This window comes from Trichoderma camerunense (assembly GCF_050948025.1).
Source record: "Trichoderma camerunense strain CBS 138272 chromosome Unknown V8C40scaffold_2, whole genome shotgun sequence".
Classification (NCBI taxonomy): Eukaryota; Fungi; Ascomycota; class Sordariomycetes; order Hypocreales; family Hypocreaceae; genus Trichoderma; species Trichoderma camerunense.
Window position 1 is genome coordinate 985,639 of NW_028145368.1, and position 23,815 is coordinate 1,009,453.

The 23,815-nt window shown below is 51.3% G+C and overlaps 6 protein-coding genes across 6 annotated transcripts; 5 read left to right on the forward strand and 1 right to left on the reverse strand.

Annotated features, from left to right (window-relative positions):
* Window positions 1-162: 162 nt before the first annotated feature.
* V8C40DRAFT_232612 (replication factor C subunit 2) lies at window positions 163-2,059 on the forward strand. Its single transcript, XM_083213174.1, has 4 exons — window positions 163-662; window positions 727-805; window positions 872-1,660; window positions 1,722-2,059. The coding sequence occupies exons 1-4, from the start codon at window positions 550-552 to the stop codon at window positions 1,884-1,886; spliced, it is 1,146 nt and encodes a 381-aa protein (XP_083077733.1). The 5' UTR covers window positions 163-549; the 3' UTR covers window positions 1,887-2,059.
* V8C40DRAFT_232613 (uncharacterized protein) lies at window positions 1,951-3,682 on the reverse strand. Its single transcript, XM_083213175.1, has one exon. The coding sequence runs from the start codon at window positions 3,630-3,632 to the stop codon at window positions 2,076-2,078; it is 1,557 nt and encodes a 518-aa protein (XP_083077734.1). The 5' UTR covers window positions 3,633-3,682; the 3' UTR covers window positions 1,951-2,075.
* Window positions 3,683-3,937: 255 nt separating this feature from the next.
* On the forward strand, window positions 3,938-11,369 carry V8C40DRAFT_232614 (ATP-dependent RNA helicase BRR2). Its single transcript, XM_083213176.1, has 2 exons — window positions 3,938-10,215; window positions 10,308-11,369. The coding sequence occupies exons 1-2, from the start codon at window positions 4,148-4,150 to the stop codon at window positions 10,843-10,845; spliced, it is 6,606 nt and encodes a 2,201-aa protein (XP_083077735.1). The 5' UTR covers window positions 3,938-4,147; the 3' UTR covers window positions 10,846-11,369.
* V8C40DRAFT_232616 (uncharacterized protein) lies at window positions 11,370-14,370 on the forward strand. Its single transcript, XM_083213177.1, has 6 exons — window positions 11,370-11,797; window positions 11,985-12,462; window positions 12,520-12,847; window positions 12,910-13,122; window positions 13,180-13,677; window positions 13,735-14,370. Exons 1-6 carry the CDS (start codon window positions 11,632-11,634, stop codon window positions 13,768-13,770), a joined length of 1,719 nt encoding a protein of 572 aa, XP_083077736.1. The 5' UTR covers window positions 11,370-11,631; the 3' UTR covers window positions 13,771-14,370.
* Window positions 14,371-14,586: 216 nt separating this feature from the next.
* Window positions 14,587-17,611, forward strand: V8C40DRAFT_232620 (origin recognition complex subunit 3 N-terminus-domain-containing protein). The gene is made up of 5 exons (XM_083213178.1): window positions 14,587-14,723; window positions 14,802-15,038; window positions 15,101-15,174; window positions 15,268-15,916; window positions 15,967-17,611. Exons 1-5 carry the CDS (start codon window positions 14,676-14,678, stop codon window positions 17,158-17,160), a joined length of 2,202 nt encoding a protein of 733 aa, XP_083077737.1. The 5' UTR covers window positions 14,587-14,675; the 3' UTR covers window positions 17,161-17,611.
* Window positions 17,612-22,645: 5,034 nt separating this feature from the next.
* V8C40DRAFT_94019 (uncharacterized protein) lies at window positions 22,646-23,731 on the forward strand. The gene has a single exon (XM_083223639.1). The coding sequence runs from the start codon at window positions 23,209-23,211 to the stop codon at window positions 23,668-23,670; it is 462 nt and encodes a 153-aa protein (XP_083077738.1). The 5' UTR covers window positions 22,646-23,208; the 3' UTR covers window positions 23,671-23,731.
* The last annotated feature ends 84 nt before the right edge of the window (window positions 23,732-23,815 follow it).

Sequence of the window (23,815 nt, forward strand, 5' to 3'; positions counted from 1 at the left end):
AATGCCGTTCATATCTACTAAGTACTAGGTAGGTAGTGCCTCTCCATTCCGAGGCACCAACCGCAGGTAACCTTGAAGGACATTGACGCCTCTCTCGCATTCTATATATGCGTACAGACATTGTATTTACCTCCATTTCATTTACATAATTATACCCTCCAAGCAAAATCATAACAATTCCCCTGCACAACATCTTAAACATGCCGGACTACACATCCATTGATCCGTTTATGCATCCAACAAGCTTCCTCGGGATGTACCTCTAGGTAGGTGGGGTCACGCTACGGGCCTGAGGAGCAGCGAGATTCATGCACTGGCTGGGTCGCGGGGTTCATCAGCCTTGCCGGCCATCTTTTTTGGGCTACGCGCCTCGCGCCTATCGGACTGACGCGTTAATGGATTTTTGGCTGCCCTGGGCACATTCTGTTCACGCATGAACTAACACATTCAGATATTTGATCTGCTTCAATTCTGACTGATATTTATATCTCTGCACTGATAACAAAAATCGTTCATTTCCATCATCTGGTAAGGCTCTCTTCGCCAAGCATGGCCAGCTTTTTCGACCTCAAGGCCAGAAAGGCAGCCGCCACGAACGGAACATCATCCCAGAAGCACGACAAGCCAGAGAATGTTCGTGCCCAGCCCTGGGTTGAAAAATAGTCAGTCGATTCGCCGTTGAGAAGCATCTTTGAGGATATTTTTTGCTTATTTAATATCCAATAGTCGCCCCAAGAGCTTGGACGATGTCACTGCTCAGGATCACACGGTCACGGTTCTGCAGAGAACACTGCAAGCTTCAAATGTTGGTGAATCTGCTCGCAATTGGATTCGAGATGCATATTCAAGCTAATGACTCCCTTCTCTCAAGCTTCCGCACATGCTGTTTTACGGCCCCCCTGGCACTGGCAAAACCTCTACCATTCTGGCACTTGCCAAGGAGCTCTACGGTCCAGAGATGATCAAGTCCCGAGTCCTCGAGCTCAACGCGTCCGACGAGCGTGGCATTTCGATTGTCCGACAAAAAGTCAAAGATTTCGCACGAATGCAGCTGACCAACCCACCGCCCTCATACAAAGACAAATATCCATGCCCGCCCTTCAAAATCATCATTCTAGACGAGGCCGACTCTATGACGCAAGACGCCCAGAGCGCCTTGAGACGGACAATGGAGACGTATAGCAAAATTACGCGCTTCTGTCTGATTTGCAACTACGTCACTAGAATCATCGACCCTCTGGCGAGCCGATGCAGCAAATTCAGGTTCAAGAGCTTGGATCAGAGCAACGCAAAGAAGCGACTCGAGTCAATAGCAGAGGCAGAGGGCGTTGCGCTCGAAGATGGTGCTGTGGATGCGCTCATCAAGTGCAGCGAGGGCGATTTACGAAAAGCCATTACTTTCCTGCAGAGTGCTGCTCGACTAGTTGGAGCGAAGCTCTCAGAAAAAGACGGCGAAGGCGACGATTCGATGGATGTAGACAAGCGACCGGTGACCGTCAAAATTGTTGAAGACATTGCCGGCGTTATACCTGGAGCAACCGTTGATGATCTCGTCAAGGCCATGCGCCCGAGGGCGTCAGGAGAGACGTATCAGTCCATATCCAAGGTGGTCGAGGATCTGGTAGCAGACGGCTGGAGTGCTGGCCAAGTCGTAAACCAGGTAGGCTAACCCTCCTTTACATGTGCTTAACAGCATCATTCTAACCCGTGTACCCGCATAGCTCTACCAAGAACTCATCTTCGATGAGACCATTCCCGACATACAAAAGAACAAGATTGTTCTAATTTTCTCCGAAGTGGATAAACGACTTGTTGACGGAGCAGACGAACATCTATCGATCCTTGATTTGTCGATGAGGATATCTGCCATCATGTCTGAAAAGTAAAATACGACAATTTCAAGTGGATTAATTGGGGAAGGGGGCAACTATGCGGAGTTGGTTTCACCATGTCTTATTCTGACTAAACGGCGTTTGTACTTTTTACCAGAGATGTGCAGTTATGACTGAGATATATAGAACAGAGGCATAATAAAAAACGCTAAATACATGATAAAAAACCGCTAAATGCATGAATCAGACCGCGTCTCTTAGCACTCCCAGATTTCCGTGTAGTCTGGACCAAACATCATGCCCATCGTCTGTGATACTGTTCTTTGATGTGTGTTTCCGTGATCCAAGCCTCGTTGCCGCAGCTCCAGCCTTTGGGTATCTTTCAGAAACCTCGCTGGAGTCCTCCCCTTCCTCAGGGTGACCCAAAAGGAAGTCAATTTCTCTAAGATTCTCTAGGCAATTCTCGAGTGCTACCTGACCAATGTCGACAGTCTCTGCGGCGTATTCGAGGAGCGCAATCTTGGCTGAATCGGCGGCAAACACCCATGGCTTAATTCTCTTTGAGATATCTGGATGTTCAGACTTTGACGCTATTTCTGTCTGTATGCCAGACCGCCGGCGCAGAGAGTCTTTCATAGGATAGGCGGGCAGTAAATGGCTCTCTTCGCCAAGGCGACCGAGTAGTTGGCAAGCATCCTGATTTTGCTTGGACAGCGCCGAGGTGAAGAAGGCTTTCTGGCTGATGGCTGCCTTTTGGCTGACAGAAATAGCTGCCAAGGCTCTCAAGTAGGGAGTCAGGAGGTGGTCAATAGGCATTGGAGGCTTGTTGCTGCTTCGATCCAAGCCGGCGACGAGCTGTGCGGGCGGTAGAAGCGATGGATGAGACGGTTGAGATAGCTGAAACTGCTGTGTTTCCAGATCCAAAAGAGTCTTTCTCGAGGACACGTATTTGGCGTACTTTTTGCTAATCTCTTCAAGATTGGCTGCGATTGTTGATGGACTGGCTCTTGACTTGTGATTACTGCTTTTGCCTGCACCGGAACTCCCTCCAGGAGAAGCTTTGGCAAGCTCAGTTTCGATCCAAGTGATGAGTTCGTTGCGAGTGGTTGTCAGCGCTTCCATCCGAGCACCGTTGCTGACCATGTCAAACTGGTTTTTGGATCGGGCTCTCGTCTCTTGTACCGTCTGCTCTTCTTGCTTTAGCAACAGTTTTGCTCTCAGAACTGTCTTCTCCAGCTGCTGGATTCGGTCACTGAGGCCTGACTGAGGAGATGTTTGGTCAAGCGCGAGGCTATTGATGACATCGTCTGGTGCGCTTGGTACACCAGGGCTGCCTTGAAAGATGTGTTTGGCATCTAGAAACTCCCGAGTTGCAGCAGGCTTTTCCATGATAAGATCTAAAGACTGCCGAGCTGCAAGCAGGCTCTCTCGCTTCTGCCTCAGCTTCAAAAGACATATTCGCTCCTCTAGCAGATCGACGCTGTTGGCCTTTGGGTTTGGCGGCTCAGGGTCTTCAGGGGTATTCTTTTTCAAGAGACTATCAAACTGACGGCGTGCTGCCGTATTGGCCTGGAGAGCCTCAACATATTCCCTAAATACCCCGGTCAAGTCTGATGGCGTGGTGACTTCTTGTGAGCTGTCGATGAGGAACAGAGGACTCTGGATAGCTCCATTGCCGGCACAAGATCCGAGATGAAGAGCCAGAACGCGTCTTATGTAATTGACCTGTTCTCGAGGCTTGATATATGGATCAAGCTGCTTTTGAAATTTGAGCAGGATTTCCGGATGATGGTCGGGCATGCTGATATATTCAGATTCATTGCACTTGATATATCGAGGCGAACATGAACGTTGGGCTGCACATGCCGCCTTATATCTCGGCACATGTACCGCCTGCACTCGGGAGCTGCGAGAGGTACCTGACCGCCTTAGCCTATCAGCAGCTGCACAGGTAGGCCGCTAAATACAGGGGGGCTACTCAGCGAGCTTGACTTCTCCACAACACTGTGGCTAAAAACGATTCTGATGTGGCGCATTGCACTAACTCTTTGCTACTTGGCGCGTCCAGGCAGAAGATGTTGGCTCAGGAAATTTATCGCGACCAAGTCCAAGCATCACCATTCACCCAATTCAGCGACTGCACATTGCTGAGACGCCTAGGCAGCTGCCCTCCGTTTCGATACAATTCCATTTGTCTGGGTGGCAAGCACATGGTGAAGTAGACGCTGGGCTCATCGAGCTTTTTGTCGAGGACATCGACGTTCTCTCTCTCTTTCTTCTCTCTTTAATCCTAATCCCCAATCACAACCGCCACGATGTCGGACCCTCATCGCGATGTCTCCCAGTACAAGTACTCGGCCATGTCCAACCTGGTTCTCCAGGCGGACCGTCGGTTTGTCACAAGGCGAACTGATGAGGCCACAGGCGATCCAGAGTCTCTCGCTGGACGCCTGAGTATCAACGACATGGGCTCTCGAGTGGCTCGTGACGAAGCCCCAAAGCAGAAGAGACAACCTGGAATGCCCGAAATCGAGCGAGGGAATCTTCAAGAGGGCCAAGACGTATTGCTAAGAGAGCAACGGAAGCGAAAACCAGATGCGCAACAGGGTGGTGTACTCGGCACAAATGACACCTTGATCGAAGGCATCACATATCGACCTCGAACCGCAGCGACGCGGGCGACCTTTGACCTGATCTTGACTCTTGTGGCGAACAACCTTGGCGATGTCCCCCACGAAGTCGTGCGCAGTGCTGCAGATGCTGCGTTGGAATATCTCAAAGATGACGATATGAAGGATCTGGACAAGAAGAAGGAAATCGATGATATTCTCGGCACAACTCTGAATCCCAAGCAATTTAACGAACTGATTAACTTGGGAAAGAAAATTACAGACTACGATGCCCAAGACGATGATGAGGATGTTAACATGGGAGGCGACAATGATGACGACGCGGAAATCGACCAGCGGCAGGGTGTGGCTGTTGCCTTTGATGACGACGACGAAGAGGACGAGATTGTCAATGAAGTTCGAGACGAGTCTTCAGAAGACGAAGAGGAGGAAGAGGAGGAAGAAGGGGCGGCAAAGGCAGAGGAGGAAGCCGGGGGAGCAGATGATGAAATGATCCTCGACTCAGCACCCTCAGGGGATAAACACAAAAAGGACGACAAAGCCTCTATACTCGCGCGAGATGTGGATGCCTTCTGGCTACAGCGTCAGATTGGCACATTATACCCAGACGCGCACGAGCAAACGGACAAGACCAAGGATGCCTTGCGTATACTCTCCGGAGAACCTGACGAGGTCGGCGGCGAAGAGAAAACTCTCCGAGAGATTGAAAACGATCTAATGGAGCTCTTCGATTTCGAGCATCACGAGCTTGTCCAAAAGCTAATTCAAAACAGGGAAAAGGTCTTCTGGCTCACCAAACTTGCTAGAGCAGCAGATGCGGAACAGCGTGCCAATGTCGAAAGAGAAATGGCCTCGGAGGGTCTACAATGGATTCTCAACGAGTTGCGCGGCAAGTCTGCAGCCGATGGAGAGAAAGGAGGAAAGGGAGCCATCAAGATGGACATTGACGTTCCTGCTTCTTTCACCGCCGAAGGGTCCAAGACTGAACGGCCCGAAGGACACCTGGTGGGTGGGCTGCAGCCGAAGAGACTCATCAACCTGGACAACTTGGTCTTTGACCAAGGAAACCACCTCATGACCAACGCCAAAGTCAGGCTACCAGAGGGATCGACCAAGAGATCTTTCAAGGGCTACGAAGAGATTCACGTGCCTGCTCCGAAGAAGCGGAATGATCCAGATGATGTTCTTATTCCCATTACTGACATGCCGGAATGGTCACGGATGCCCTTCAGCACGGCCAAGTCTCTGAACAAGATTCAATCCAAATGTTACCCAACCGCTTTTGAGGATGATGGCAACATGCTTGTTTGTGCCCCGACAGGTAGTGGTAAAACGAACGTGGCCATGTTGACTATCCTGAGAGAAATCGGCAAGAACCGCAACCCTGAGACTGGCGACATTGACCTTGACGCTTTCAAGATTGTCTACATCGCCCCCCTGAAGGCTCTCGTTCAAGAGCAAGTTGGCAACTTTGGAAAGCGTCTTGAGCCCTATGGTATCCGCGTGTCTGAGCTGACTGGTGATCGCCAACTCACCAAGCAGCAAATCGCAGAAACTCAAATTATCGTGACCACACCTGAAAAATGGGACGTCATCACGCGCAAGGCAACTGATGCTTCTTACACTAACTTGGTGCGCCTGATCATCATTGATGAAATCCACTTGCTCCATGACGACCGTGGTCCCGTATTGGAGAGCATTGTCAGCAGAACCATTCGTAAAACGGAGCAGACAGGAGAGCCTGTACGAATTGTCGGTCTGTCTGCAACGCTTCCAAACTACCGAGATGTTGCTAGCTTTCTTCGCGTCGACACCAAGAAGGCCATGTTCCACTTCGATGGTTCCTTCCGACCGTGTCCTTTGCGTCAAGAGTTCATTGGTGTCACTGATCGCAAAGCAATCAAGCAGCTCAAGACGATGAACGACGTCACTTACAACAAAGTCATTGAACACGTCGGCACTCACCGAAACCAGATGATCATCTTCGTCCACTCTCGTAAAGAGACTGCAAAGACGGCCCGATATATTCGAGACAAGGCTTTGGAAATGGAGACCATTAACCAAATTCTTCGACACGACGCCGGCAGCCGGGAGGTTTTGGCTGAAGCTGCAAGCCAAGCAACCGATGCGGACCTCAAGGATATCTTGCCTTATGGGTTCGGTATCCATCATGCAGGCATGAACAGAATAGACAGAACCGATGTTGAGGATTTGTTTGCCAGAGGTGCTATTCAAGTCCTTGTGTCTACTGCCACCCTTGCCTGGGGTGTTAACTTGCCCGCCCATACTGTCATCATCAAGGGCACACAAATCTACTCTCCAGAGAAGGGTAGCTGGGTTGAGCTTAGCCCTCAGGATGTTCTCCAGATGCTGGGTCGTGCAGGTCGACCGCAGTTCGACACTTATGGTGAAGGCATCATTATTACGACTCAAAGCGAGATTCAGTACTACCTCTCGCTTCTCAACCAGCAGCTTCCCATTGAGAGTCAGTTTGTTAGCAAATTGGTGGATAATCTTAATGCCGAAGTTGTACTTGGCAATGTGAGAACTCGAGATGAAGGTGTCGAATGGCTTGGATACACATACCTCTTTGTCCGAATGCTTCGGTCTCCAGGGTTGTACCAGGTGGGTGCAGAGTATGAGGACGATGAGGCATTGGAGCAAAAGCGTGTCGACCTCATACATTCTGCAGCAATGGCTCTCAGAAAGTCGAATCTCGTAAAATATGACGAGAAGACGGGCAGGATCCAGTCCACCGAACTGGGTCGTATTGCCTCCCACTACTACATCACTTCAAGCTCCATGGACACCTACAACAACCTCATCCAACCCTCAATTACAACTATCGAGCTCTTCCGGGTATTCGCACTGAGTGCCGAATTTAAATACATTCCTGTCCGTCAAGATGAGAAGCTGGAGCTCGCCAAGCTGATGGGCAGAGTGCCGATCCCCGTCAAAGAAAGCATTGAAGAGCCACACGCCAAAATCAACGTTCTGCTCCAGGCCTACATCTCCCGTTTGAAGCTCGATGGTCTGGCTCTCATGGCAGACATGGTATATGTCACACAAAGTGCCGGCCGAATCTTGCGGGCCATCTTCGAGATTACACTCAAGAAGGGCTGGGCATCTGTTGCAAAGACTGCCCTGGACCTGTGCAAGATGGCAGAAAAGCGAATGTGGCCTACAATGTCACCGCTGCGCCAGTTCCCCTCCTGCCCTCGTGATATTGTTCAGAAAGCAGAGAGAATTGACGTCTCGTGGAGCAACTACTTTGATCTTGATCCTCCGAGAATGGGCGAGCTGCTGGGCATGCCAAAGGCAGGCCGTACAGTCTGTGGCCTTGTTGCCAAGTTCCCCAGGGTCGATGTTCAGGCACAGGTTCAGCCCATGACCAGATCGATGCTCAGAGTCGAGCTCAGCATCACTCCAAACTTCGAGTGGGACGACAGCGTTCATGGCGCTGCTGAGAGTTTCTGGATTGTGGTCGAGGACTGCGACGGCGAGGACATTTTATATCACGACACGTTCCTTCTTCGCAAGGACTACGCCGAATCTGAAGCAAATGAACACATCGTGGATTTCACGGTCCCCATCACAGACCCTATGCCACCCAACTACTTTGTTTCAGTCATCTCAGACAGGTGGATGCATTCTGAGACGAGGTTGGCCGTCCCCTTCCACAAGCTTATTCTGCCCGAAAAGTTCCCGCCTCACACGGAGCTGCTTGACCTTCAACCTCTCCTCGTTTCGGCGCTTAAAGTTCAAGACTACGTGGATCTCTATCCGGATTGGAGACAATTCAACAAGATCCAAACGCAGACCTTTAATTCGCTCTACAAGACGGATCAGAATGTCTTCATCGGTGCCCCAACGGGAAGTGGCAAAACAGTCTGTGCTGAATTCGCCCTCCTACGGCACTGGGCGCAGGGCGATGCCGGTCGAGCCGTTTATATCGCTCCTTTCCAAGAGCTTGTTGACGCTCGTCTCCAAGACTGGCAAAAGAGACTCGGCCACTTGGGCGGTGGAAAAGAGATTGTGAAGTTGACAGGCGAAACTGCTGCAGATCTTAAAATCCTCGAGGCTGGTGATTTGATCCTGGCTACACCTACGCAGTGGGATGTTTTGTCAAGGCAATGGAAGAGACGGAAGAATGTCCAAACGGTGCAGCTATTCATCGCCGATGAGATCCATCTCCTAGGTGGCCACATGGGCTACATATACGAGATTATCGTATCGCGCATGCACTATATCCGTACCCAGACGGAGCTACCGATGAGGATTGTTGCTTTGAGTGCCTCTCTGGCCAATGCTCGTGATGTTGGCGAGTGGATTGATGCTAAAAAGCACGACATTTACAACTTCAGCCCTCACGTCAGACCGGTGCCTCTCGAGCTTCACATTCAGTCTTTCTCGATTCCTCATTTCCCGTCCTTGATGCTGGCCATGGCGAAGCCGGCATACCTGGCTATTACCCAAATGTCACCAGACAAGCCGGCAATGATCTTCGTCCCCAGTCGCAAGCAGACCAGAAACACTGCACGCGATTTACTGGCAGCTTGCGCTGCGGACGATGACGAGGACCGCTTTTTGCACACCGACGTCGAGCAAATGCGGCCCCTTCTTGATCGCGTCCACGAAGAGGCCCTGGCTGAAGCCCTGTCTCATGGTATTGGTTACTACCATGAAGCCCTCAGCCAGAGCGACAAGCGCATCGTGAAGCACCTTTACGATAATGGTGCTATTCAAGTGCTAGTCGCGTCTCGAGACGTCTGTTGGGAATTGACGAGTACCGCTCATCTCGTGATTGTCATGGGGACGCAGTATTTCGAGGGCCGCGAGCACAGATACGTGGACTACCCTCTCAGCGAAATCCTGCAAATGTTTGGCAAGGCATTGCGGCCCTCAAAAGACGGCCGTGGCCGTGGAGTTCTCATGCTGCCTCAGGTCAAGCGTGATTACTACAAGAAGTTTTTGAACGAGGCCCTGCCCATCGAGTCACACTTGCACAACTACCTCCATGATGCCTTTGTCACGGAGATTAGCACCAAGATGATCGAGTCGGGTGATGATGCCATTAACTGGACCACATTCACGTACTTTTATCGAAGACTGCTAGGAAACCCAAGCTACTATGGCCTAACTAGCACAACTCACGAAGGCCTGAGCAACTACATGTCAGATCTCGTGGAAACGACGCTGCGTGAATTGGGCGAATCCAAGATTATCGAATTTGACGAAGATGATGGATCCGTCGCGCCGCAGAATGCGGCCATGATTGGTGCCTACTACAACATCTCTTACATCACAATGCAGACATTCTTGCTGTCTCTCACAGCACGGACGAAGCTCAAGGGTATCTTGGAAATCGTCACCTCCGCTACCGAGTTTGAAACCATTCAAGTTCGTCGGCACGAGGACAGTCTTCTACGACGCATCTACGACCGCATTCCCGTCAAGATGGCGCAGCCCAGCTATGACTCTCCTCACTTCAAGGCGTTCGTTTTGCTCCAAGCTCACTTCTCTCGGATGCAACTTCCAATCGACCTTGCCAAGGACCAGGAGATTCTCCTTACCAGAATTCTCAGTCTTCTCAGCGCCATGGTCGACATTCTCTCATCAGATGGCCACCTTAACGCCATGAACGCCATGGAAATGTCCCAAATGGTTGTCCAAGCCATGTGGGACCGAGATAGTCCTCTCAAGCAGATTCCACACTTTTCGCCCGAGGTCGTCAAGGTTGCAAATGATTTTGGGTATGTTTTTCATTTCATTTCTTCCCCCTTTATCCTTTATTTCGTTTGAAGTTGTTCCACACCATGTATCATCTAGCTAACCCATTCTTTAGAATCAAGGACATTTTCGACTTCATGGAAGCGATGAACCCAGAGGAGAATGCAGACTATAACAACTTGGTCAAGCGATTGGGTCTTTCACAGAAGCAGCTGGCACAAGCAGCAGAGTTCACAAACGACAAGTACCCCGATTTGGAGCTAGAACATGAAGTTCTTGACGCAGATGAGATCAGGGCTGGTGAGCCAGCCAACCTAAGCATCAAAATCACGCGAAACATCGAGGAGGATGACGAACACGACTCTACGGTGCACGCGCCCTTCTACCCCTCTAAGAAGATGGAGAACTGGTGGTTGGTGGTGGGCGATGACAAGACTCGAAATCTACTGGCAATCAAACGGGTAACCATCGGCCGTGAGCTGAACGTTCGGCTTGAATACACTGTGCCATCTCCTGGTGAGCACAACCTCAAGCTGTTCCTAATGAGTGATAGTTACATCGGAGTGGACCAAGAACGGGAGTTTTCAGTGACGGCAGCAGAGAGCATGGATGTGGACGAGGACGAGGACGACGAGGACGAAGACGAGGAGTAGATGCCGGCGCGCTCGCTCCCATCTTTGAACTATCTACAAAAAAGAACGATTATGTACAGTAAAGGCAAGCTACGGATACAATCTTAATACGTGATTTATGTTTTGCCCAGCTTTGCTTCCCGGTTTTGGTTCTCGGCGACGCCCATGACGATGATCTGCTCTTTGCGTATTGTTTTCGGGATAAAGCAGGGGTTGTGGTGGCGCGCGGTTGTGGAACAGCAGTTTCGAGGCCCAAGGTGGTTGGGTAGTCTAGGGCGACAACCTCGTGCAGGCCAGGGTGGCAGTCAGACGTCGAAGCACGGCGATGGGCTCAGGGCCAACGCGGGCAAACGAAGACGGTCGCACGGCCCTTGCGAGGCATAGGCAGTTGTCTAGAGCAGTGGCCCCGGCATTGCCGCCGTCGTATGGCGCCTCGGCATTGTGAATCGCGGGTTTTGGGGTTGCTTATTTGAGTCGTCATTAATGCCAGTCACGTGACGCGATTCGGTGACGTTTTGACGTGTTCCTGCGGTTCGTTATTCGCTCCAGTGTTTTTCCTTTCGTCACCCACATCAATCCTTAGCACAACGCGGGCGAAGCTGATTGAGACAACTGCGCCTTTCATCGCCCGAGCCTCCAGCTGCATCACGCAACTTGCCTTGCGCCCCCATTGAACACGCATAACACGCCGCGAAACGCGTCCGACGCTTGCCTTTCTGGAGCTTGACCCCGACCCTCGTGCCATTCGCGTGAGATCTGCCTGTGTCTCTAGCATTGGAAGCTGCGCATCGCCACCCAGCGTCCGCCATGGCAGATAACTCGCCTGAGAAGCCCGACGCCGCCGCGCCTGTTGCCAGCACCGAGCCAGTGCCTGCTTCCGAACCAAAGGTTGCTGGCGAGGGAGAATTGGCCGCCAAGGCTGCGGATAAGTCTGAGGGGGATGCCACAATGGAGGAGGCAAAGGATGCTCAAGGTAAGCTTCCCAAACGCGCTTTTAGCAAAGTCTTTTCGCGCATCTTCCTAGTCTTTACTTGTACGAGCTTCATTGCTGCGATGCCAACAGCTCTGAGCTTGTGTTGCTGGATTTTTATTTTTGTATTTATTTTTCTGCTTTGTTTTTCCAGCCAATGGACTTGCGCTAATCGCAGCTGCCAAACTAGAACCTAAGGCGCCTGAGAGCGCGGAAAACGCTGCCGATGCCCCATCTGCAAAGCCAGCTGAGGATGAGAAGAAGACAGACGCGGATGGCGACGCCGAGATGAAGGACGCCGCCGACACCGCTGCTGAGGCTGAAGCTGATACGACTGCCGCCGCCGAGACCCCAGCTACGAAGGGTAAGAGCCGTCGGAAGTCGACCGCTGGAGAGTCAAAGGGCAAGACGCTGAGCAAGAAGGGCTCCAAGGCGCGCCTAACCCACATTGATGCCCAGCCTGGCGACCACTTCCTTGTGAAACTCAAGGGCTTCCCAGCGTGGCCCGCCATCATTTGCGATGAGGATATGCTTCCTCAGGCCCTCATCAATACCCGACCAGTCTCCGCCGCGCGCCCCGATGGATCATATTCCGAAGCCTATGCAGATGGCGGTAAGCGCGTGCACGATCGAAGCTTCCCCGTCATGTACCTGTACACGAATGAATTGTAAGTCATGCAACCCGCCCAGGCACCCGCGTCGTGGCTGTAGCTGATTGGCTCTAGTGGATGGGTTGCGAACACTGCCCTATCCGAATTGACTTCGGATAAGGCTCGAGACACGATTGCAGACAAGATGCGCAAGGACTTGAAGGCAGCTTTTGAGCTTGCCATTGAGCAAAACTCGATCGAGCACTACAAGGAAATCCTGCAGAGTTTCCAGGACGAGCTGATTGCTCAGGAAGAGGCCAAGAAGGAAGCTGCAGCTGCCCCGAAGAAGTCCAAGAAGGGCAAGGCCAAGGCAAGCGATGACGAGGACGTGGATATGGAGGATGTGGATGAGGCGCCAAAGCCTAAGCCTAAGAAGCGAAAGGCTGCCGATGAAGAGACCAGCGTAAGTCTTCACTCGGGTGCCATGGCAAGATTGTCCGAAGTTACTAAAAAATGCGTGACCAGACCCCTCAGCGCTCCGAGTCCGTCAAGAAGCCCAAGATCAAGCTTAACACGTCATCTACATCTAAGTCGGCAAACGGAACGGCAGCGCCAAAGGCCAAGGAAGAGAAAGCCGCAAAGGCCGCAAAGCCCAAGGTCAAGAAGAGCGCAGACAAGAAGTCTGACGCGCCTAAGGAAGCCAAGATGACCCCAGAAGAGCGCCATGATCGCAAAAAGGTGCGTTTATACAGATTTACGTGCAACTGAAAGAATATCCGCTAACCAAGTCTGTAGAAGGAAGTTTTGTATCTTCGCCACAAGCTTCAGAGGGGTCTTTTAACCAGAGAGCAACAGCCGCGTGAAGATGAGATGGAATCAATGTCCAGCTTCATCAATATCCTGGAAAAATTCGAGGACCTCGAAGTATCCATCATCAGAGGCACCAAGATCAACAAGGTTTTCAAGGCGATCCTAAAACTCGACTCGATCCCTCGCGAGGAGGACTTCAAATTCAAAAAGAGGTCTCAAGCTCTGCTAGACAAGTGGAACAAGCTGCTTGCTAGCGAGCCTGCGCCTGCCAACGGTGTCAATGGAGCCGAATCCAAAGAGTCTGGCAAGGCTGGAAACAGCGGTGTGAAGGAGAGCGGCGACAAGGATGAAGATGCCGAGGATGAGCAGACCAAGGAGGATGCTGATGAGGAAACGGTTGCCCCGGCCACAGCCAAGGATGAAGAACCAAAAGCCAACGAAGATGTGAGTGAAGAAAAGGACGAGAAAACTGAGGCTGAGGCGGTGAGATAACACCACACTCTGCAGCATTTGATGAGATTCTAATGAGATTTTGCATAGGCTCCCGTATCTGCAGCCGTTGAAGCCGCTGCTTAAACAATCAGATTTGCGACAATTGGTCAACGAAAAGCTCTGTCCTCTCTACGTCCAAGTTTCGGTAGTCACTGCTCGAGGACATATTCCTATTGTTTGGTTCTTTTATTTATTCTATCTCTGCGGCGCACAAGGCTCATCATTTGTTTTTATTTAATCTTTTATTTCGCGTCTCTTTCCTATACTATAAAAGGGGCCACAGTTTTATCCTTTGATTTGTGGTGTACAAGTAATCACCATCACGGACGAGCAAGACGAAGGAACGGGGAGAAGGCTCACCTACTTTGCCTCTTGGAGGAGCCGTTTCACGGCGTGGCATGAGGGGATTCTCGAGTTACTTGAGACGGGAGAAAAGGGATATTGGGTGTTTCAGCCCAGCACGCGCAACGCACGGGTCAGAAAACGAGATTAGGAGTCATTGCAGTGTGCCAAGGGGGCACGCCTGGGAGATTTCAAAGACATGCTTGTTGATTTGAGCAGCTCAATCCGGTTATTACTAGGGCCAAAGGACTTTTGGTTTGGGGGGACTAGGTAGGCATGTTTTGCGCGTCGAGAATCAAGGCTCTATTTTAGTTTTATGAAATTCAGCGATGTACGATGACTGACTTGTAAATTGAATGCGAATATGTGACAGAAGCCGTTTGATTCGGATGGGCGTGATGTGACTGGTGATGCTATTACTGGATTTATAGGGGATGAAGGAACATGATATTGTGCTCTTCTTCCTAGCCTTGGACAATGACACACAGTGCTCGTACTGTATAGACTTTACTGTATACCTCCTTAGCAAAGACCGTGTTTCTGCCAAACCGCGTTCCCATGACATGAACGACAATGGCCATTTGAACATTCCCAATCTCGTGTCGCAGAAGCAGCCTTTGTGATTACAGTAAATAGTAAAAGGCAAAATGTCCAATGAAGAGCTGCAGGGCACTTTTGGCCAGGAAGATCATCAGGTGTGTAAAGCCGAAGAAGGACATCATTCACCGCGCCCTTGTACTTGTTGCTAACGGGCTCATGAACTACTCACGCAGGTGGCCTTCATCTTTGACCCAGAAGAGAATGAGGCGCCACGCCTAGAAAGAGACAGACCGTCCAAACGGCGGAAAACGGCGCGGCGTGCTGCGATAGCTGGGGATGATGACGATGATGAGGAGAGCTCGGCGTCGTGGTTCGCTCCGCTGCTGGATGGCGCTGAGAGTGCGGCTTGTGTGAAGAGGAGGGAGAGGCTGCTTGAGGAGAATTGGGCGAAGGTTGATGCTCGCATACAGGTGAGGTGTTATGATTTAGATGGATGTGGGATTTGAATGAGTCGTGCTAATGTGATGGGTAGGATATTTTGAGGGACTCGAATTCTGCGACGTTGGATGAGGTGTCGCAGTTTGTTAAGGATGCAAACTCGGAGTGGTGAGAACTGAACCTGGCCCATGTGTTTCCATGTTTTCCCCTGCCTTCGAATGACTCCCTGTACTCAGAGAGCATGTTGCTAATACGATGTAGCGGCGACAAGATACCGTCTGCCTTCATCATCACTGGGCCCAACATTGCCTCCCAGGATTTACTGTTCGAGCAGCTATCAGACTCCCTTCAGCGGTCATCGCCCAGCAAGTTCATCCGGCTGCGGTCTTCAGAGGCGACCAACCTGAAGAATGCCCTCAAAAAGATCATCCAAGACGCCACGACGAAAACGCTTGTGGTCGACGGCGAGGAAGACTTGCAGCTTGGGCTAGGATCGCGTCGACGCTACCTGCCGTATGATCTTGAGGCATTGCATGTATTCCTGGAGCATCAGCCGCAGGAGAACATCTTTGTGGCCTTTCAGGATAGCGAAGCCTTTGACAGCGGCTTGCTGTCGGATATAATTACCCTGCTTAGTTCATGGCGACCACAGATTCCATTTACTCTGCTCTTTGGAATTGCGACATCCATTGATTTACTGGAAAGCCGCTTGTTAAAGGCAGCGTGTCGGCTCATTCATGGTGCACAATTCGACTGTGTACAGACAGATACCATCTTGGAGAGAGTATTCGAAGGAGCGGTAGTATCCAGCGATGTCCCTCTAAGACTGGGCCCGCAAATCCTCAGGGGCATGCTCGACCGCCAACGAGATCAGATGGCGGGTATTCAGGCATTCATAAGCTCGTTGAAGGTGAGAAATGATGGCGAATGAAATTTAGCCTTGAAGCTGACAGCCATCAGTACATTTACATGTGTCACTTCTACGCCAACGCGCTCAGCGTCTTACTGACCCCCGAGACTGGAGAGGGGGAAGTGATCCTCCAGGCTGAGCATATCGAAGCACTGCGGCATCTCCCCTCGTTTCGACATGAGGTGGAGGCAGCAGTTGGGGCGGCGACCGCTGATAGTCTTCAGCATGCACGCTCGCTTCTAGAGGACGACGAGTATCTACTCGCGCAGGCTCGATCAAGCAATGACCGTCGACAGGACTGGATGGACAGTCATCTACGCTTACTCCTTGTCAGGGAGGCTGCAGGTGCTGTGCAGCCCCCATTCTCGCGGGCGTATGTCGATTCTTTGTCTACGGCTTATCCTAGTACTGGAAATGGAAGCTTGACCGAACACATCCGGCGCATGGGTTCAGCCGCGCTCATCAACATGCTACGTCGGATCATCTCCATATTTAGGGATGGAGAGCCTAGCTTTCATCCTGAGCCCGCGACCAAGGAACAAGATGCCGCTTTATTGAGCTTCCTAGAAGAGACGCTCTCGCGCCTGGAGCAGCTGCAAGCAGACGCAGAGAGCGCTGGCATGACGCTGCACACCAAATATAGCAGCCAAAGCAAGGTGATGCGGACGACTGTGATTGCCCAGCGAGTCCAACTAAGTCGCGACTCGGCGGCCCTCCGCGACGAAGACAAACAGTTGACAGATATTGTCGACGCAGTGTCAGAGCGGCTGACGGCACATTTCGGGACAAGACGCCCCGAGAGGGTGCTATTTTCGGAGACGTGGTTGTATGACAGCAGATCGCCTCTACGGGACGTCATGGTGCCACGGCCGCGGGTGACATTCAGGCGCAGCTTGGCGCGGCCGTACGACTACCTCTCTTGCAGCTGTTGCAGGAGCAGCGGCGCCGAGGATGGTGTTGTGCAGGCGACGCTTCCCGCGACTTCGATCCTATATCACTTGTATCTCGAGGCGGGCAGCCTGATTAACGTGGCAGATTTGTGGTCAGCATTTCACGCGCTAGTGCGTGAGGAGAAGGAGGAGGACGACGATGATGATGGGGAGAAGAGCGATGAGCAGCGCCAGCAGGAGGAGCGGAAGGCTCTGGTCATGTTTTATCGTGGTTTGGCGGAGCTGAAGGCCATGGGTTTCGTCAAGAGCAGCAAGAAGAAGACGGACCACATTGCCAAGGTGAGATGGCTATGAGCGAAGGAACAAGGAAGGAAAAAAAGAAGCGTCGATCTAGAATTGCAAAATTGCAGAAAGGAATAGCGGTCGATGTTGGAAGAGTGGTGAGTAGTGAAACGCTTTCGTCCTGAAGGAAGCAGAAAGGAATCAGGCAAATCCAAGAATATGAAACCATTTGCGTGGGAAGCGAAGGAATCAGGCAATTAAATCAAAAGTACGACACGCAAGACGCACCGATGACATTTCCAACAGGGCGGCTAAATTAAAGTAGATTAAAAACGCAACGTTAAGGTGTTGCAATGAGATGCAGAGACAGCAAGCTTGGTGGTTCCTTTGTGGTATCAGCTACTACCATTGCTTCCCAGATACTTTCTCTACTTAGGTATCTGCCGATATCGCGACTTGATTCCAATATGTGCTATTATTGCTACATTCCTCTAATATATCGCCACTATGAGAATTAACTTAGGAATATGAGATACTGGATATCTTAAGTGTTAAGCAATGTCTGAGTATGACTTCATCCTCAGGCGCTTCCCCCAAAGCCAAGCACCCTCGCCCTTCGCCACGTGCGGCTGATGACGATTCAGAGGAGGAGGAGGAGTGAAGAAAAAAATATGAACAGGTGACCCAGCTGAGCGAACCCTCTGCCAAGCTACAACGCCCTATAATTTAATTAAATTACAACGTACACAGATACTCCCATCGTCGTCTTGGCCTAGGCTTGTGCCAAGTATCGACGGATGAAACCCAAAAAAATAACGAAGCGGCAGACGCGCGCGAGCTACAGTATTAATGGGGTTTTACTAGATAGGTAATGTACCAGTACGAGTACCGAGATTAGTTTGTCCCAAAAATCTACAAAGGATTCTTGAACTAAATAGCCGCGGAAGCGAAAATTAGAGGGAACAAGGGTATCGGACGTTTCATTGGGAGTTTTGGAGTTGGGTTTTTGGTGCTCTGTTGGGTGCAAGGGAATAAGACAGGCCTGGTTCAGAAACAAATCGACGTCAAGAAAAGGGAGAGAGTGAGGTCATGTGTATTAGTAGCTAGGATGTATAATTTTTCTTTTTTAAAAAAAAAATTTTTTTTTATTCACACGAAGCAAAGTCTCGATTTTGTTTTTGTCAATGAAGCTGAACGGGAGGATAGTCTGTAATTAGAGTCATGGCATGCATGCAGAGCTACGCCCGTGTCTTGATACCCAAACGCCTCCTACTGCAGACGCGGGAAGACCGTCAGGTATGGTATGATACATTGTTAGTACAAACACTTATACACATATACACGGCAAGTGGGTGAACGAGCGAGCGAATGAAACAAAGAAGCACTCAAAGGAGAGCGGGATAATAACCCGATACAGTAAAACTTCAAATGCCATCCATTAACCTTTACCAAGGCAGCGGTATGATGGCTTGCGCCGGCTTTCTTTTAATATCTTAACCTGTACTCGTAGCTGTAGCTGGGGGGCAAGAAGAGGCTGAAAGCTGAAAAGGCAAACGGCATGTAAGGGCGGTCAAGTCCGGCCACACGGGACCGACCCAAGTGCCGCCCCTCCCCAAACCCCTACAGGTATCTGCTAAGTGGATTGAAATGTAGTTGTGTTAGTGGTTGAGTTTGATTTGACAGATTTGACTTGAATCATTTTGATTTGGGATACGGTGAGCCAAACGGAAATAACGGAGGATTTTTTTCAGGCAAGGTCTGGGAGAGGTGGAGAGAGGTGGAAGAAAAAAAAGTAGAGTGTCTCGGAGAGAGTGCGGTTTTGAGTTAAACGTTGTGTCACAATGTTTCTGAATTGTGAGGACGGCTGTTTTCGGGGCTGAATGTTAGGAGAGCCGGAATATTATTTCGTCACAAGGGAGTTGAGTGCTAGTTACGCAAGGTGGTAATAATTATCATCTTGTGTTTGTTTTATTCATGTAATATCTGTTATTACGCTGTTGCTGCCTTCTGTTAGATGTTGGATATATTACCTATCACTATTTAATTTGTGACACGGGATGTTGGCTGCCTGGCAAAATCCCGATTTTTAATTGGAGGGGGGCGCACCAAAGAATGAATCACACCGCGAAGCTCGATGCATCCTCACGTTGCTCTTGTTCCTTAGCCTGGGGTTACAGCATTACGAGTTAGGCGTTTGCTTGCTTCCCTCCCCCTCCATCTACAGAGTCGTATTGGAAAAACGTACAAGGTGGAAAATGCGCTTGAGGGGGTTCCACCAGGCTGGGGGGTGGATTTGAGACATGTAAGATTGAAAGATGGCGATGGGTAACAGTCGTATTGGTTACGGAGAAAAATCTCACCTGTTGCGGCCCTACGTGTACGTGCATCTGTTAGGTAGGCCCATGATTCGTCTAGGCGAGAGAGCGAGGTGGTGACGCCTTCTCATGCGACTTTCCGGTTCTCGAGGGCGTCTCGTTGCGACCATGGACTGCCACGTAGGTTAGGTTGTTTTGCGTAGAGCAAGTGTGCTTGGAAATGGTCGACTTGTCCGGCTGCAGATGAAACCTCACACGACAGAAACCAGTAATACGAGTACGCATACGGTGAATAGCCTCAGAGTCAGAGCCTCAAGACACCGCAAGCCCCGGCGACTGTCGTGAATCCAACTGACTCAACTGAACCCGTTTGCTCACCAAGTTCCCAAGTGCCACAATGACTCTCTCTCTCAACTTCTTCTGCCCTGCATCTGCTAGGCCCGGCCGTGATCTATTTATTGTCTCTGCTAGTGCATGTCTCAATAGTGACACACGCAGCTCCTAGCAGATGCGCCGGCAGAGCAGCTATGCCGTAGAGAGCCTATGCCATGGGCCAGGAAACCTGGAGGGTATTTCCCTACAAGTCCAAGCGACGATGATCTTTTTACGGTGGGCCACCGTTTTCTGGAAGAATAAAGACAATTCGAATCCCATACCGTTTCAGGCTGACGATGGGATTGGCGGAAAACCCCATGGGATCCTGTGGTTGGACAAAGCTGTGCCGGGCAGCACATGCGCTGTCGATCATACACACATGCTTGCTTGCCCGCTCCGGCTGTTGTCGAGAACCTCCCATCTCTCTCGCTTTGACGCGGGTAGAGAATGCCCCCAATGGACATGCACCGGCTCAGGAGATGGATAACGAATTGGATGCCATTCACAGGCTGTAGATGGTAGACACCATCCGCAGGGAGAGTGCAATGGTGTTATGCAGGCTCAACTTATATGCAAGTATTCGGGTCATGAGTGGCGAGAAGCTCTTGTGTCTGGCGGCCACATGGCTGGGCGGCCTAGACGCCCATGTGCCACCCGATCCTTTGATAGCAAGGGAAATGTGCAGATCGCGCGTGCGCAGGGCAGCCAACCGCATGCAAACATGCTGCTATTCAGGCAGCGTGGACATGCCGTGTAATTCCACGAATGAAGCTAATTTGCCGGAAAAGAAGAAGGAAAGAAAAAAAAAGAAAAGAAAGACAGCGATCCAAGGGCGAGCAGAGAGCCGAAAATAGCACCCGGACGCTGATGGAGACTCAAACACCAGTCCCGCAAGAGCATTCCAAGCCAAAGCACTGGCGCTGTCTCGCCTGGATGGATTACTTCACTTTTTTTTTGCTGGCCGGACTCAGCCCGGGTCTCTTCCTTTGCTTGCTTCGGCGAACTTGGTGCACTCGCACCAGCGGCATGGCTCCGGTCTTGGAAGGGGACCTGAGGCTTTTGCCCGGAACCAGCATCGCCGGCTTCTGCTCCCAAGAAGTTGGCTCCCCTCCTTGTGGTACACGCATTCTTACGTCGTGCGTCCAAAGGCTTGAGCCACGAGGACATGGCGGATCCGGGAACCGAAGCCTCTTCGGCCCAACGTCAACGGAGACATTTTGCTGGTCTCGGTCGCCCGTTGGGTTTCCACGGCCAACGTCTTTTGATTGTTGGCCGAACCGAAAGTGACGATACCTCATTCGCTGGCACAAATGCGACAGTGCCGCGGACGGAGCAGCGAATCGCTGAGAGTACAGTAGCATTCGTCCATCGTCACGTTGTTGCTTGTGCTGTCCAGGGTTCCTCTCTGGGAGGGTCAGCTCTGGCTAGCAATGTCTCACTCTGGGCGTTATGGCTGCGTCCGTCGCAAAGCTCATCCCCCCATGGAGATTGCCCCCCCAGGCAAGGTAGCGTCCGACCGTCATTGTGGTAAAGGCTGGACTGGACAATGGCACGCTTGTTGATCAGCTCTCTCTCGCCCTCGCCCTTTGCTCTGTTTGCCTGCTGGAGTGCTCTCGGGAGTCGCGAGCGAAGGATTTGTTGGAGGGAATGCGGGATCAAGACGCGGGACATGCAACGGCGGCAAACCCTGCATAATGTAAGGTTCACTGCTGTGAGGTCAGTCAGGTATCGACACGGGAGCTTTAGCGGTTTGCATGTAGAGTACAGGCGGGTGTTTTAGCGGTCGCCAACCTGTAACTCAGTGGCCACCGGTACCAGCGCAGCGGGCGGGGCCCCAGAGATCCAGCACAGCGCACGCGAGCGGCGGCTCCGTCGCCAACAGACAGCAGCCCTGGAGGCTACAGGCTACAGGTACAGGCCCCAGGTACCGGTACCAAATCTCGACAGACCAGCGCCGGCGCCTTGCCCAGAGCAGTAGCATCTGCGTGGTTGGTGGGGAGGGGACCAGCCAAGTGTCAATAATCGCAGCGACGAGGCGTTTCCAATGGCATGGCGTGGCGGCCCAGCCAAAACCAGAGACAGACAGCGACTGGACTGAATTGGATTGGATCATTGATGGATGTGACGGGGGGCTGAGCGAGAGACCAGCCAAGGCCAGCCAGCTCTCAGGGCTCCCAGATCCCGGCTCCAGCTGCAGCTCCAGACTCCTGGCTCGCTGTACATAGACTCGGGCTGTAATACCGGCACCCCCCCACTCACTGCACTTGATGGATGATGACGATGCAAGTCGAGTCGAGTCGAGCATTAATGAGCTCCAGCTGGGATTCGACTGATTTGATTGTGTGGCAGCGGCACTAGGAGCGACTTGCAGGTGGGCTGTACCAGGGCGTGCGTCTATGTATCGTTAGTACTCGATTGCGTGCATGCACGTCTGGTATATAAGAGGATGTGCCGGTCGAGTCGATTTGGCCAGCCCATCTATAAATGCTCTTGCGGCCTCGTTTGCCTCGTTCCTCTGCTGCACCCAGTTATAGTAGTACCTATTCCTATTCCTATTCCTTTCTATTTCTATCTAAGTATCAATATTCCACATTCCAGCATCCAGCCCATTGAGTGAAATAAAGAAGCTCCAGTCAGCCATCAAATAAGCACCTGACCACCGATTTCAATCTCATCTCAGCTCAGCAGCCTCGACGCTCCGTTCTCGCCCAACCGGTTCAACCATTCAAAAGGGGAAGCTAGGACCTTTGACCAACCCATTGATCGAATCTGTTCAATTTGATTCGTTGTCTCGCATCCGGTTGCGCGGGCGGCTACAAGAGGTCAACAAGGAAGAGAGAACCAACAAGGCGTTTGCAAGTTGGCGCCTCTCTCTTTTTCATCTACAAGCAGCCAGGGGGCCCCCCAAATCTTCGACTTTGCTTTCGTTTTCTTCTTTTTGTGTTCGTTTTCATACAAAGGAAAACAAAAACAGGGGACAGTTCAGCTGAACAAGCCTCGTTTTTTTTTTTACCGCCTTGTTTTAGCCTTTGAACGAACTCGTACTTTGTGCACGTTGACGGCCACTCCGCTTTCACACACACGCTTTTAGCTTTTCTTTTCCGAGAACGGTCAGCCTCAAGGGAAAAAGCAAAGACACAACGACAAACGATCTCAGAGATCTAATTAAATTAGAGAGATCTAACTAGTGGCTGAAAGGCTCAGCCTGCATTTAAAAGCACGACTCTCCTGCCGTGCATCATTTCGGTAAACGTGTATTGAGTCTTGTATCGTCAAGTCGGGTGTCTTGGAACAGCAAAACCACCACCCACTACACCACCACCACCGACATCACATACCAAGACATCCACTCAAGGAGGATACATATAGAGAGGAGGAAATTCAATCGGAACCCTTTTACTTTCCCACGATATATCCACCAACCGACATCATGATGCATCACCGTCGCCTGCCGTCTCACCACCGCAACCACCAGAGCTCCCTGCGCCGCCGGCTCGCCAAAAACCCCGAACTCGCTCACAAACTACACCAGATGGCACTGCCCCTGTCTCCTCTTGTCCAGCTCACCACCGGTGCTGTACACCCTCACTTCCCGCGCACCGTGCTGCAGTTCTGGCTCCTCACCGACGCTCAACTCGAGTCCCTCGCTCAGTTCTACCACCAGCGTACGCCTTCTCCCTGGTCTCGACAGTACCCCTGCCCAATTAACTGGCGGTCCGAGGCACCGCTTGAAGAGAAGCGCCGTAAAATGGGCAGATTCATCGGCCTGAGAGGCTGCGAGAGCCCGGCTGTTGTCCTCAAGTCCGAGGAGCAGATTGCGAGAGACGCCAGCAGGAATGCGGCCGATGAGGATGTTTTGAGACGAAAGATGAATCCCTTTTCCCAGCAGTGAAGGGAGGACGCTCCCTTTTACTATTCTTCTCTTTGTCTGTCTTAAAACACGTGTTTATCAATATCCATCGTTAGCATCGGCACCATCTTTGGGGAGAGATGGCCGAGAGTTCTGGAGTTTCTTCAACTTGTTTTCTTTGAAAGGT